Raw genomic sequence first — 13,813 nt, forward strand, 5'->3', positions numbered from 1 at the left:
GTGTGTTTTTGGTATAGGTGCTAACAAGCATTAGAGCTGATAAAGACCAAGCCAATGATGGGCTTTCTTCTGCATTGCTTATTCTCTATTTGGACTCAGCAAGAAACCTGCCCGTAAGTTATATTCTGATGGATACCCTTTTGTCGTGGGTATCTCTTGTGTATTTCCAGCATGGCTTGCTCGGTAGTATGGCACACTGCTTTACTAACACACATTATGCCATGTTTTCTATACTTCCTCTCGTTTCAAAACATGTAATGTAAGGTCCACCTTTCTAGTTATACAGCATTATAGATGTACATTTAATAAAACATTACTCTTTAATCAGTGTGATTTTTCTTTAAAGAATGCTCCTTTCCTGGACTTGAAAGGCTGCATGTTTTTATTACACAGTGTTTTCCATAAATAGTATGGGATTAGCATGAGGAATTTTAAGGAACTAACTGGGAAAAGGCCCACTTCCTTCAGTTCAGGTGAACTTGCTTGCTTTGGTTTAGGGTATCTGTGGTAGACTTGGAGGTACTGAAGTCCTTATTATGAAATTAATACTGTGCAGTTGATGTTACAGCGGCAGAGGACTTGTATAAGAATTCTGTGGGGTTGTCATTTGAAGTACTGTTTATTTGCTTATGCAAAACATAACAAAAAAATTAATGGTTCTGTCATTATATGGATTTTACTGTGGGACTGTGAAATAGCTTGTTTATGACAGCACAGACTGTTTTATAGTTTATTTCAGGTTAGTAAAGTACTGTTCCTGGTTGTAAATGATAGCGGTAATAAAGTAAACCCTACCATAAATAGATATGTGAAGCATAACACTGAGTTTTGCTGTTTTTCAGCATTGCTATTAGATGAGAAATTCTGGAAGTGATGACTAAAATACTAATCAGAGAATAAAGTTTTCAAGCCTCAGATTTTTTTGCATGCATTTTGCAAATTTGTTCACTCATCTCAAATTTAAGTTAAAATGTTGCACCAAAGAGAGTGGTAACAAATGAAAGTTTAGTAGCCTAAACAATTTACATCACTGACTAGTGATTTCAGATCTGTTCCAGGGTGTACAGAGCAGTGTTTGGAAGCAGTATTTATAGGTTATAGTAAAAGCTAAAAAGACGTAGCTCATTCGGAACAGGGCCCTACATTGTCTTTTCAGCCTCACTGTATTGAATCCAGGGGAACTCTGTAGCTTAGCAGAAGAGTAGAATTACTCTAGTACAGGGTAAGCGGAAATAGAATAGAATTTTATGGTGTGTTTAACATCAGTTTCAGAATACTGCAACACACAGAAAAAGCCATCTGCCATCTGTTTTGTGCACTAGATTAAATTGAACCCTTTCTGTATTTCCTTGTTTGCTACTGGATTTTACTCAAACTGCTACAAGTTTAATAGATTTGTTAAAATACATTAAAGCCTCTTAATTAAAATGAATAGTTTCAAGTTCTCTCATCCACAATTTCCAGGTTTTTTTCCATACAACTCTGCTTCTCTGTATTAGATTAGCTTCTCCAGCAAATACTCAGAGGCTTTGTCATAAGTTTAGTTTTTTCCCTTCCTGTTTTAAACAAGCATTTTGTAACATTGTCTCCCTCCTTCAGAAAAGTTAGGCTGTAAGTCTTGAGTTCTGCCTACTGCTGGGGATAGTATTTTAATTTGTGTCTTAATCAGTACTTCTAATCAGTAGCTCTCTGGAGTGCAGAGAAGAGAAAGGGGAAGTTCTTTGTACAAAGCTGACCAGTTAGGAAATTTGGGAACAGGATCCCAAATGTCTTATTGCTGTGTCTGATGTTCTGTCTACAGTACAAGATTGCCTGTGTGGGTTGAGAATAAGGATGGTTATAGTGTGGGACCTGTTTAACCCTCTTATTTTTTCTTGCTTTAACAGCCCAGAAAAACAGTTGCTACAAATGACTCAGTGTTTAACTTCAAGTCATTTTCTTTCCAGAAATGTGCTATAAAGCATATGATAAAGAGTAACATTGAACACTTGAAAATTCCATTTACAAGTTTACAACAATAAAATAGTAGAATACTGTGTAAAATTCAAGTTATCCGGAACCAGATACAAAAAGGCTTCACAGTTAAGTGGGAGGAAAATATCTTGGGAAGACTTCTTCATGTGGCAGGACTGAAAAGATTCCTCTAGATTCTATAAAGACAATGCTTAGATAATTTCATGGAGCTGCTAGACAAACTGCAGTGAATTGTAGCAAATACAGCTTTTTTTATGGCCATTTGATTCTAATATGGAACAACATTTGCAAGACTAAACATGAAAGCCTGCTGGCTTCTCATGTTGTGTTCACGTTCACTGATAGGGGTTGTTAGTGTAATAACAAATTTAATCACTCTTTTGGATTGCTTGTATTCATGGTGAACAAAAAGTTCAAAGCCAATGAAGTGTTAAAATTACACTGACCCTTATTAATAGTTTTGAAGACTTTTGTCCACAATTTTAATGTTAGAGCCAAAACATTTTCTAGATGAATAAGTACTTTTTATTGCCTCCCAAATGGATTTCTTAAGCTAATGCTTATCACAGGTATATTTTTAGGTCTTGTCATCAGTATTGTTTTGTTTGAGCTATAGTGGATAATTCCCAGCACAGGCATTTCTTTTGCACAGATGCATCACAGTTGCAGGTTTCTGAGACACTGGGGTGATTTATCTGAAATATGTTTAAACTGAAATAGAAATGGTGTAGAAGGTTGGTGTCCAAATTTACGTAGTTGGATCTGCTGTATCGATCCAAGAGTAAACTTGGGAAGTGGGTTAATATATTTGAAAAATTAATTAAAAAAAGTCACCTTGCTGTGCTGCAGAAAGTCTTTTAATAGATGAAACTATTTGTAATGACAAATATTTACTTACTCTTTGTTTTCTGCTGTTTTCTCTGGAATCCTTTGACTGTTCTCCTTAACTTTTTTGTGTAGTAAAGCTGCTTATGCATTCATTCTGCCACAATCCCATCACTCTGCTTTCTCCTTCCATTTCCATCTTCCTAAGAGTATCTACGAGGGAAACTTTGGGTGTGGATACTTAAAAGAGAGGAGAGCATCGGGACTAGTCTTTTGTGAAAACACTACCTCACTCTATAGAGCACTATTTGTGAGTTCTCTGGTATTATTTGTATTGTACCTTTATCTGCCAGAGTGTGGATTAGTGCTACTAAAGCCACTCACTCTAGTGGAATGAGAGCATGCAATTTGTTCTGCTGCATGGTTTCAACAAGTGTGCATTGTTTTTGTGCTATTTTTATTGCATTTTAAAGGCTACTTAAATTTCATGATCAGCATATCATTGGGTAAGTAATTAACTTTTTATGATATAAACCCAAGATAAGTTTGTTGTAACAGCTCTTACATTTAAGTTAAATTGCTGATTCACTGAGAAATAAACTGCATACTATACTAGCACCCTGTGTGCTGGTGAATTGTTGGCTTTTATTGCAAAGAAATTAAACTAATAAATATTGCAACCAACATCCCTGTAGTTTCTTTGAAAGGTGATGCACTCAATGTTTGTAAGAACTTGCAACCTCTCCACACTGGCTCAAGTATTGCTTTAAAAATTAGTGTGGTTCTTTGTGCTCCCCAAACTATAAATTCCCTTGTAAATTCTATTTCACTCCATGATGCTCCTTGTTTTGCGAATTCCCAAGCTCCTTTTCTTTTTTTCAAATTAGTCTGTAGCCAGGAAAATCCAGGCTAGGGAGAACTATCAATTAATATTTTTTGCTTGAATTTAATGTTACGAGATTAATGAGCCTCTGAATATCTTACACTTAAATATGTAAACACAACTTTGGTATCTTCAAAAAGAATGAGAATCTGTTCAAAATTGTTGTGGTTTACCCCCAGCCAGCAACTAAGCCCCACACAGCTGCTCACTCACTCTCCCTTGGTGGGATGGGAGAGAGGATTGGAAGAGTAAAAGTGAGGAACCTCATGGGTTGAGATAAGAAGAGTTTAATAATTGAAATAAATAAAGTAAAATAATAGTAGTAGTAATAATAATATACAAAGCAAGTGATGCGTGATATAATTGCTCACCACCTGCCCAGCCCAGCCCAGCCCCACCCCAAGCAGTGATCACTGCCCCCGAGCCAGCTCCCCCCAGTTAACATACTGAGCATGATGTTATATGGCATGGAATATCCCTTTGGCCGGTTGGGGTCAGCTGTCTTGGCTGTGCCCCATCCTGGCTTCTTGTGCACCTGGCAGAGCATGGGAAGCTGGAAAATCCTTGACTAGTGTAAGCACTACTTAGCAGCAACTAAACCATCAGTGTGTTATCAAGGTTATTCTCATACTAAATCCAAAGCACAGCACTATACTAGCTACTAGGAGGAAAATTAACTCTATCCCAGCAAAAACCAGGACAGGAATAAGAACTCTTGCTAGAGAGAGGTGGGTATGCCATTGTTGATTGTGCAGATAAATTTGATGCTGGCTGGCTACTTTTGGCTCATATCATAAATCTTGATTTAAAAACATCTTCTGCCCTGCCCCCCCCCCAAATCCCAGCAAGACCCTTTTCTGTGGTCCTTTCAGTTAGGTTTTTTTTGTAGTTCATTCTGAAGTATCAGAAAAGTTACATCCATTATGAAATCTTATTAAAATCTAATGATTAAGAAATGCAGTTCATAAGCTATCGTTCAGTTATCTTGGTATTATAACTGATAAGTAGTTGCTGTTTCTTTTAGTTATAAAAATAATAGATGTATCCTAAAAAGAATAATAATTTTAAAAGATCAAAAAGCTTGATAAAGACTGTAGCCCTGATGTTTTTGTTGATCTTAGGGTCTTTGCATTAGGACATGTCATATACGTATAACAGCATCTGTTTAGACATAGGACAAAATTTTTCAAAACCCCGAAGTGATTTATGAGCCAGAGTTGACGAGCAACCATTTTAGGATAGCCAGGTCTGGATTTCTTCAACAGTGGTGTTAACTACCTTGTTCTGCAGTTGCCAGTCTTGCAGCAAGCAAGAGGACAAGATTTGTGGCTGGAGTCCAGGAGAGAGGAGAGGACTGGAGTAGCCCAGAGATAACAACAGCTTCAGCAGTCATAAAACTGCATCTTGTTTTCAGGGCATCTTTAAACATGTGTTATGCAAACACTCACACCTGCAAGTTCAGATATCGAATTGACATGTAACATGAGTTACTGGCGGGGGGGAGTGTTAAAAAGGGGACTTACTTTATAAAGGGAGATGTCATGGTTCAGCCCCACTCAGCAACTAAACGCCACGCAGCCGCTTGCTCGCTCCCCCCGCCCCTGTGGGATGGGGGAGAGAATTGGAAGAGCAAAAGAAAAAAAACTTGTGGGTTGAGGTAAGAACAGTTTTAATAATTAGAATAAAATAATGATAATATTATGATAATCATAACAATAATGATAATATAATAGAAAGAAAAAGGAAAAAAAACCCAGAAGCACAAACGGTACAACCGCTCACCACCCGCCGACTGATGCTGCTGGTCCCCGAGCCGCGATTGCTGCCTCCCTCCCCCGGCCAGCTCCTCCCAGTAGCATACTGGGCATGACGTTACATGATGTGGAATATCCCTTTGGCCGGTTTCAGTCCACTCTCTTAGCTGTGCCCCCCTCCCCTCCCGGCTTCTTGTGCACCCGGCAGAGCATGGGAAGCCAGAAAAGTCCTTGACTAGTACAAGCACTACCCAGCAACAACCAAAACATCTGTGTGTTATCTCAACATTGTTTTCATGCTAAGTCCAAAGCAGAGCACTATGGCAGCTGCAGTGCAGAAAATTAACTCTATCCCAGCTAAAACCATGACAGGAGAGTAAAATCCAATACTGTGAGTGCTCTCCATTCCTTGCTAGACCGTTTTATTGACTGCGGGGAACCTAGATTCATGACACCTAATTCAGACATTTACTTATCTAAATTTGATTTATCTGAAGTTAAGAAGTATGAATAGTGTTCTTAGTATAATTTCCAAAAGTGAGTAATGCTATTTTTATGATATAGTATCATTAGTTCATAACAATTTTTCTTTTGGTGTCTATATATCATAAATTATCCATATTTTAAATCAGCTCTTACAAATCAGTGACTGTTTTCTGGTTGTCAGCTGAGGATGCACTCACAGATTTAGACACTTTAAAGCCCCAAGCAAGACTTAGTGAGTCAACAGAAGTCGTACTCCAAAGCGTACCTGAATTAGGATCTGCAGCTTATTGCGGTGTGATTTATGGGTTTGCCATTAGGATTTACTGCAAATGTCACTGGCTGTTACAGAATGCTAGCCTGAAGTCTGATTTATTCCACTGTGTCAGTTACCAGTATAGCTCCTGGATACCCGTCCCCTTTTTCTGTAACTGCAGAGACACTCAGAAGCATAGCAAGACAATTCTGTCGCCTAAGGCAAAACCTTTTCTTGGCTTTTTATATTGAATACTCCTTTTTCTTCTCTTAGTTTCCTCCCACCCAGCCTTTCAGCCACCATCCTCATGGATGTGCAGCTCCTTCCCTTGAAACCTGAAGTCTGGCTTAAACATATATTTGCCCCAGCTGATGTCCCTTTTGGTCTGTCCTTGCTATGATTCCAGAGGAATTGAGACATGTTCAATATCCAGGAATCATTGGTTGCCTGCCTTTATAATTGATCACATAGGTTTGTTTTAGACTTTCAGAATTCTTTGAAACAATAGTATAGGGGGAAAAAATATGTGTACTGAATATGCAGGTGCAAATGTGAAGGAAAGATGGCCAGTAAGTTGAGGGGCAGTTTAGGATTCAAAATGATCTTGATGAATTGCAGATATGACCTGGAAAAATAAGGTACTTTTCCATAGAGGATGGTCATTGCACCCATATAAATATGGGGTGGAAATAGTTATCTGATGGATAGCTCTGCAGAAATTGATATGTAGTCGTGCTGTATCATGCTGTTATGAAAGACAAATGCCATACTATATACAGAAAGAGGAGTGTAGCCTGTGAGATGTATGGACTAATCTTTCCATTCTATTTAGCGATTACTAAGGCCCTGATTTTGACAAGCAATTTAAGATCTGAAGGACACCAGTGATGATAATGAGAAAGCCAGTAAGCATGACTAGGAGAGGAAGAGTAAGTAGGATGAGTTTAGCCTTAGGAAGTAAAGATGGGGATGAAAATGATAAGAGGCTGTTGCAAACAAAGTGACTTTTTCATGATTGTCAGAAAAGAAGATACAGTGCTTAAACTCCAGCAAGGCACAACCTGTTGGGCGTTAAAATATTTTCTAATGAAAAGGATAGTTAAATGTTAGGATTGATATGTTTAGGGGTATCATGCAGTGTCCCATCTTTGAAGGTCTTTAAGTACAATAGTAAGTCCCTAATGTATCATAAATAGCTGTGGAAGATTCCTTAATTTTATTTTAAGAAAAATAATGATTAACAAAAAATCCCACAAAGCCAATTTCATCATATTCTATATTCATTCTGAAATTGAAATTTTAAAGCTCAGTGCCAGGAATCTCGCCGTATATGTTGACCAACTTCAGGATATGACATTCCAAAAGAAAATGTAAAAGAGTATATCTGCACAAAGGTTTACTTTCTCTTCACATTTTAGTCACTTTTGGATTTGAATTTCAGGAAGGCATTTATTTTGTCAGAGCATTAATAATATTAGTTCCTGTTCAGAAACCAGCATGTTTAAAAAGGCCATTATGCAGGTTTTTTGATGCCACACGCTACAGCTTTTAAAGCAGAATTGTCCCTTGAAACAAAAATTTGTGCTCAAAGAAGCAGCCAGCCATAAGTATACTAACTTGAAGTCTATTCTTTCAAAATCGTATTTCGTGAAATTATTTCTTAAGAGTTGAATGCAAATTTTCTGTAACATTTTGGTACTTTACACATGTCCCTTCAAGAACAATATTCTTAAAATAAAATTTAAAAATTTGCTAAATTAATGGAAAGTAGTCAGAGGTTTTGTCCTGCTAAATCAGTTCAAATTCCTATTGTTAGTGAATTTACATGTCTTCATTCAAATTAGTGAAGTAGTAGACCTTCATTCTAGTTAGCATGCGGTGTTTGTATCATTCATCTGCTGAAGAGGCTCAAGTGAGTTAGATTTTTATAATCTGAGTCCTATCAATACTTTTAGCATAGTAATTTCTCCCATAAGAGGACTCCTTCACATAATTACTTGACTTGCTGTCAGAGAAGCATCTATGTTGTGAAAATCTACTTAACCAAATTTAAAAAAGGATCATTCAGAAGGCAGTCCATAAGAGTTCAGGCATTCAATAACACCTGTTTTGTGAAGTTTCTTTATTACAGTAAAAAAAACCTGGTAAGGCTCAGTTATAAGTGGACTGAAAGTGAGTATATTAGTTCTAAAGCAGAATACAAACATTCAGGGAGGACAAGAGATAAAAAAACAAAGTTTTGTCAGACCTGATGGTGGTTGTTGTGGTTCCTTCATTGTTTTGTTTGAAAGATTTTTAGGGGATTTTTTTAGGTTGATTTTTTTCCCCCGCTTTGTCCTATGTTGTCATGTCATAATTAATTAACCTAGTGAAATTGCTTCATTGCATGACTTATTAACCCTTCCTATGTTCATTCTCTCCTGACATAAAAGCATAATCCATTAGAATTTAACCCTGATGGCTTGAAGAAGGCTGCTGTTCAGAAAGCCCTAAAGGTAAAACTAATATAGTTGTCCATTTAAGGTCACAAAAGTAATTGGAAATGCACAAATGCCTGCAACACTTCTTTTCCAACAGTGGATAGAATTTCTGTTGCCAGATACATATTTAGTGCAATTCCATTTTACTTAAATTTGGTTTCACGAAGGGGTCAAGATACTGGTAAAATACTGTGGTCTGTGGTAAGTTGAATTTTAGATCAGCTCAGTGGAGTATAGACTGCTTTAGAAGACTGGGGGAAAAAACAGCCCTGAGAACTAATTTGTAGTAGTAACTAAGGACCAAAGCTGACATGAAAGCTAAAACATCTTTTACACAGCGAGTGATACTTTATTGCTTTATTGGTCAACTCTGAATGAATAACCAGTAAAATCAATCTCTGACATGTTTTGAAATAATCTTGTTTCTGATAGACGTTTTTAGATGACATTATATCTTTTATATAAATGCTAAATAAATTTAGCCCAGCTTTTTGATATGGAAGAGACAGAATTGAGAGGCAACCTTGGAAGGCATAAGCCATGTTCTCAGCTGAAGGAACTTGAACAAGAGGCAGTTTCTAGTAGACTGTCAACAGCAAATCTGTCAGTGGCAGGTGTTAGAGGTGCGTTCTATGTGTGTGTACATATTGTGGCCTATTTAACATGAATTAATATCATTTATATTTACACATCAGCATAAGCGACAGGGTCTTTCTGTCAACTTCTGTAGTTTCATCGTTTTATGAAGAAAAGGGAGTTTCAGGCACCTTTTTATGGACAAAGAAAACATGAAATGAATTTCACCTACCACTTTTAAACACCATAAGTTGGAGTGTAATCTAGCTTACTTTCTGTTACTTAAACCTTTGTATTCTGTTGTCTTTGATGAGAGCTAAATATTTTTGATTAGAAATCATGAAAAAAAGAAATGCGGCATTCATCCAAGAAAGGAGTGCTTTCTTAACAGCTTTTTTTCTGAAGGAAAGTATGGTTATAAGCAGTGTGTCACGTGGAAGTCAAGTAATATTAGTGGAAGTATGATGTCCAAAATGTAAGTCCAGATCCAGAAATACCTAAAATATGCACACTCTTAAGAATATAAAATATTTCAATCACTTGGTTGTAATTGTGACCTTACATGCATTAAGTAGATTTTAACTAACTTTCTGTTTACATACCTGATCTGTACAATTTCCTACATGGTAGAATTCAAAGTATATTATTAACCAAAATATACCATATTTTCTAGGCCTTTTAAACTGCATTAACACCTGCTTGAGATGATTAACTTTCATGTCTAACTTTTCTTTCTGACTTAAATTTTTATTAGGTTAATTTAAAATTTGTGAAAGAAACATGTAGTTGGGAATGTTCCTTTGTGTGTATAATTTTTTTCTAAACTGATGTTTATTTTCACAGTTTGATGTAATGCTATACAGCTGGTGAGCAAGGCTCAGATATGGCAGATGGTTGATTCTCTAATAATGAGTATTTGGTAAACTGTAGAAATATACATCAGGTACATTATAGTGCATCTTCTTTCTCCCCAAACTGAAAAAGGGGGAATATCAATGTTCTGACATTACATCCAATTTAATAATACTACTGCGATGTAAATAAAGTAAGCTTCCTGAGTTCGTGCTTTCTCCATATCTCCCATCTGCATGCAGTATTCATTTTGCAGTTTTAACTATGCTTCATTAGCTTTGGGGGTTGCAATGCTCATTAAAGGATAAGAATTTGCACCTTACCACTTTCATTTGAAGAAAATGGAAGGGAGTGTAAAACTCCTGCTTATTTGTAGTGCTTTGCTTCAGCATATTTAGGGTAGCTGGATGCCTTCGTGTTAATGTGTTCATGAGTTACTAGCCAGCCTGCCATTCAAGCTTATTGAATAAAATACTGAGAATAATCGATAAGCATATAGTAGAATGCATATGATTTGTATTTTTAAGATGCAAACATTTAAGTTTCAGAGGAGAGAGGTTTTGCTTTATTCTGAAGGCAAAGTTTTTGCTTTTTCTTTACCAGTCAGGAAAGAAAATAAACAGCAATCCCAACCCACTTGTTTTGCTGTCGGTTGGACACAAGGCACAGGAAAGTAAGGTAAGTTCCTACCCTTTTTACTTGGCTTTGTCTACAAACATTTGGTGGCTCTGTGTGCTTGGCATTGGCTATCAAGCCACTGAGTATATCCACTGCACTAAAAGTTACCACCAGAACTGAAATTGCCAACAAGAAGCCAAGGTTGGAATGGGTGTGTACTCAGTTTAACCACTGTGAGTAGAGACCAGATTTTTAACTATTTGTAGATATCCTTCCGCAGTAGATTCTGATCTGCAGCTGGGATTTCTACAGTAGTGATTATATAAATAACGGTGTAGGCAAACAGCAGGCTTCAAAATACTGATCGAGATTTGAAAATTTTCAGAATCCCAGAAATGGGACCACTGAAGATCATCTGCTTTAACTTTCTGTTTAAAGAATGTCCTGAGTTGGAAGAGACCCACAAGGATCATCAAGTCCAACTCCTTTCCCTGCACAGGACAACCCCAAAATTCACACCATATCTCAAAAAGTAGGGACTTAGATTAGCCAAAGTGCTGTGTAGTTCTCAGGAGCTTGTCGTTTAGCCAGGCTACTTTGTTATGTCTGCTGCTTTTTCTGCTTTGAGGTATGGACCACTTCTGTGCTTTGAGAAGGCTGTCCTCTAGCACTCCTGAGCTCCTTTGCCTTCCAAGGTAGACACTCATGGAATCCCTTCTGACAGTTCCTAGAGCAAGTTGAAATCTGCTTTTCTGAAGTCCAAGGCTTTTATTCTGCTATTTGTTTTCCTCATGCCCCTTAGGATCTTAAGCTCTGTGATCTGACAGTCACTGTAGCCAAAGGCTGCTGTTGAAAATCACATCAGCCAATCAATATTCCTCATTTGTAAGCAGTGGATTCAAAACACCACTCCTAGTCAATACATCCAATGATCGAGACAACCGTAACACAACAGTGTGCATTTTCCTAGCACAAACTCTTAAACTGCTTGTGCACCACCGTGCTGTTTTCCTAGAAAACATCAGAGTAGTTGAAGCTCTTGGTGAGAACCTGGTTCTGCAGACCTGAGACAGTTTTGAGTCATCTGAAGAAGGTGTCATCCATCTCTTTTTCTTAATTGGGTGGTCTGTAACAGATGCCTGTCATGACGTCGATCTTGATGGTGATCCCTCTGATTTTGACCCAAGGCATTCACCATACCTGTCGTCTTGTCCATAATTAACCTGTGTGCATTCAAACAGCTCTTTAAAATAAAATAGCAAGTGAAGGGATAGGTAGATATATGCAATATGGGTGTGTTTTGGGTTTGGGTTTTTTTCTTTCTTTTTTAAAGGAAAAATGTCAGGGAGCCAAAAGGAAGAGGCTCCCTCTCGTTCATATCCTGTCAAATTGGATTCTTCATATCCTTTCAAAAATTGTCACAAAGCCTAGACTAGATCTTATATACAGTCTTAATTTTGATACCTATTAGAGAATGTAGATAAAAATTAAAGTTCTTTGTTCCTGGAGATAGCTTTTTTAATGAATGCTTTTTTCCTCTCTCTCCCTCCCACAATTAATGGGTTGCTGAAAGTAGTGAGATTTGGCAGTGAATCTTCCACATGGCTACTTGGCAATTAGAGGGAAAAATACTAGTTTCAAGGAATTTAATTGAGTTAGTTCAGCCCTTATAGAGAAGTATGAGAAGAGAGAAAATGTGCCAGTCTGAAGACCTTGCTTTTGTTCATAGACTGGTGTGAAGTAAAGGTTCTTTAGCAGGAGTTTTACTTTACGTACAGCAACTTTAATGCAAAACAATCTATTACATGTCCTGTGTATAATTTTATGTGTGATATTACATATGCCTTGCGTAGGTCCCACCTGGCCTTTGTTTAAATGTCATGCTTCAGACATTAATTTTGCAAAGCCAGAATGAAAAATGTGCTCAACTCTTGCCACGGCTTTATTAGACAATAATGTTTCACAGTTTGTATGCTTCCTGTTCTCTAACTTTAGATTCGATACAAGACCAACGAACCCGTGTGGGAGGAAAACTTTACTTTCTTTGTACACAATCCCAAAAGACAAGATCTTGAAGTTGAGGTATGTTGTCTCACTTTCTTTAGATACCTTTCTTTTCGAAGACATTTTAGTAGTAACATTCAGACATTACACGCTGTTATGAAATGAGACTGAATATATTGTGAACACCATTAAAATTATACTTAAAGTGGATTTTAAGACCAGGCTGTGAAATGTTTATTTGCATTTACTACTAAGAGGAAGAAAAATTATAACCAGTCTCTCACTAGAAGAACATAGTTGATGGATGTCTTACTTCAGAAAAAAAAAAATAAAAAGGCAAAAAAATGAAATTTTGATACCTGTTTTGAACCTTAACAGTCTTAACTACTAGCAGAAATTGCTGTTATGTATGGCTGATTTGTTTCCTCTGTCATGCCAAGGGAGCCTTTGCATTATCCAAGTACTGTATCCCTTTACACTGCTGACATGTCATTTTCGTAGTTCAAAGAGACTAAACTGTAAGTGACTACTGTCCTAGTTACTATTCCTCTAACAGTTGTGGGAATTCATTTTCACACAGACCGTTTGGAAACCACATAGTTGTTTTGATCAAGGGTCAAGCAGATGTAGATATGGTTAATTTTCTGCCTTGCTTTTGCCATAGAAGATAGGAATGAAGAAAGTAGGCATCAAGTATGTTTGCTATTTCCTTCTTCAAGATCTTATGATCAGGTTTAAGAACAAACTACATTTCATATTGTTTGGATTTTTTGTTTTTAAATAAAATTGTAATTTCCTTTCCTTTCTCTGAATTCTAACAAAGCAGATGATACAAAATGTCTTAGCTTCTGTGTTTTTTCAGGTGAGGGATGAACAGCACCAGTGTTCTTTGGGGAACTTCAAACTGCCTCTAAGCCAGTTGCTGGAGAGTGAAGATTTAACTATGCATCAGCGGTTCCACCTGAGCAACTCTGGTCCAAACAGCACTATAAACATGAAGATTGCACTCAGGGTACTCTAAAACTTTTCCCTTTGTAAATATCTGAAAGTATATTTAAGACTGGTCTTAAATATACTTAAATATTCTGGTCTTCTAGCTTTATGAAGA

At 37.1% G+C, this 13,813-nt stretch overlaps 1 protein-coding gene across 2 annotated transcripts in view; it reads left to right on the forward strand.

The window, feature by feature from the left end:
* Positions 1 to 13,813, forward strand: part of ESYT2 (extended synaptotagmin 2) — a 95,430-nt gene that overhangs the window by 71,423 nt on the left and 10,194 nt on the right. The window contains exons 13-17 of one of the 2 annotated variants that reach the window (XM_064445013.1): positions 18 to 113; positions 8,608 to 8,670; positions 10,687 to 10,761; positions 12,697 to 12,783; positions 13,568 to 13,717. In XM_064445013.1, coding sequence (XP_064301083.1) covers positions 18 to 113; positions 8,608 to 8,670; positions 10,687 to 10,761; positions 12,697 to 12,783; positions 13,568 to 13,717 — 471 coding nt within the window. The remainder of the gene's footprint in view (positions 1 to 17; positions 114 to 8,607; positions 8,671 to 10,686; positions 10,762 to 12,696; positions 12,784 to 13,567; positions 13,718 to 13,813) is intronic. The other variant, XM_064445014.1, reaches the window with a different exon arrangement.

The sequence above is a fragment of the Phalacrocorax carbo genome, chromosome 2, assembly GCF_963921805.1.
Source record: "Phalacrocorax carbo chromosome 2, bPhaCar2.1, whole genome shotgun sequence".
NCBI lineage: Eukaryota > Metazoa > Chordata > Aves > Suliformes > Phalacrocoracidae > Phalacrocorax > Phalacrocorax carbo.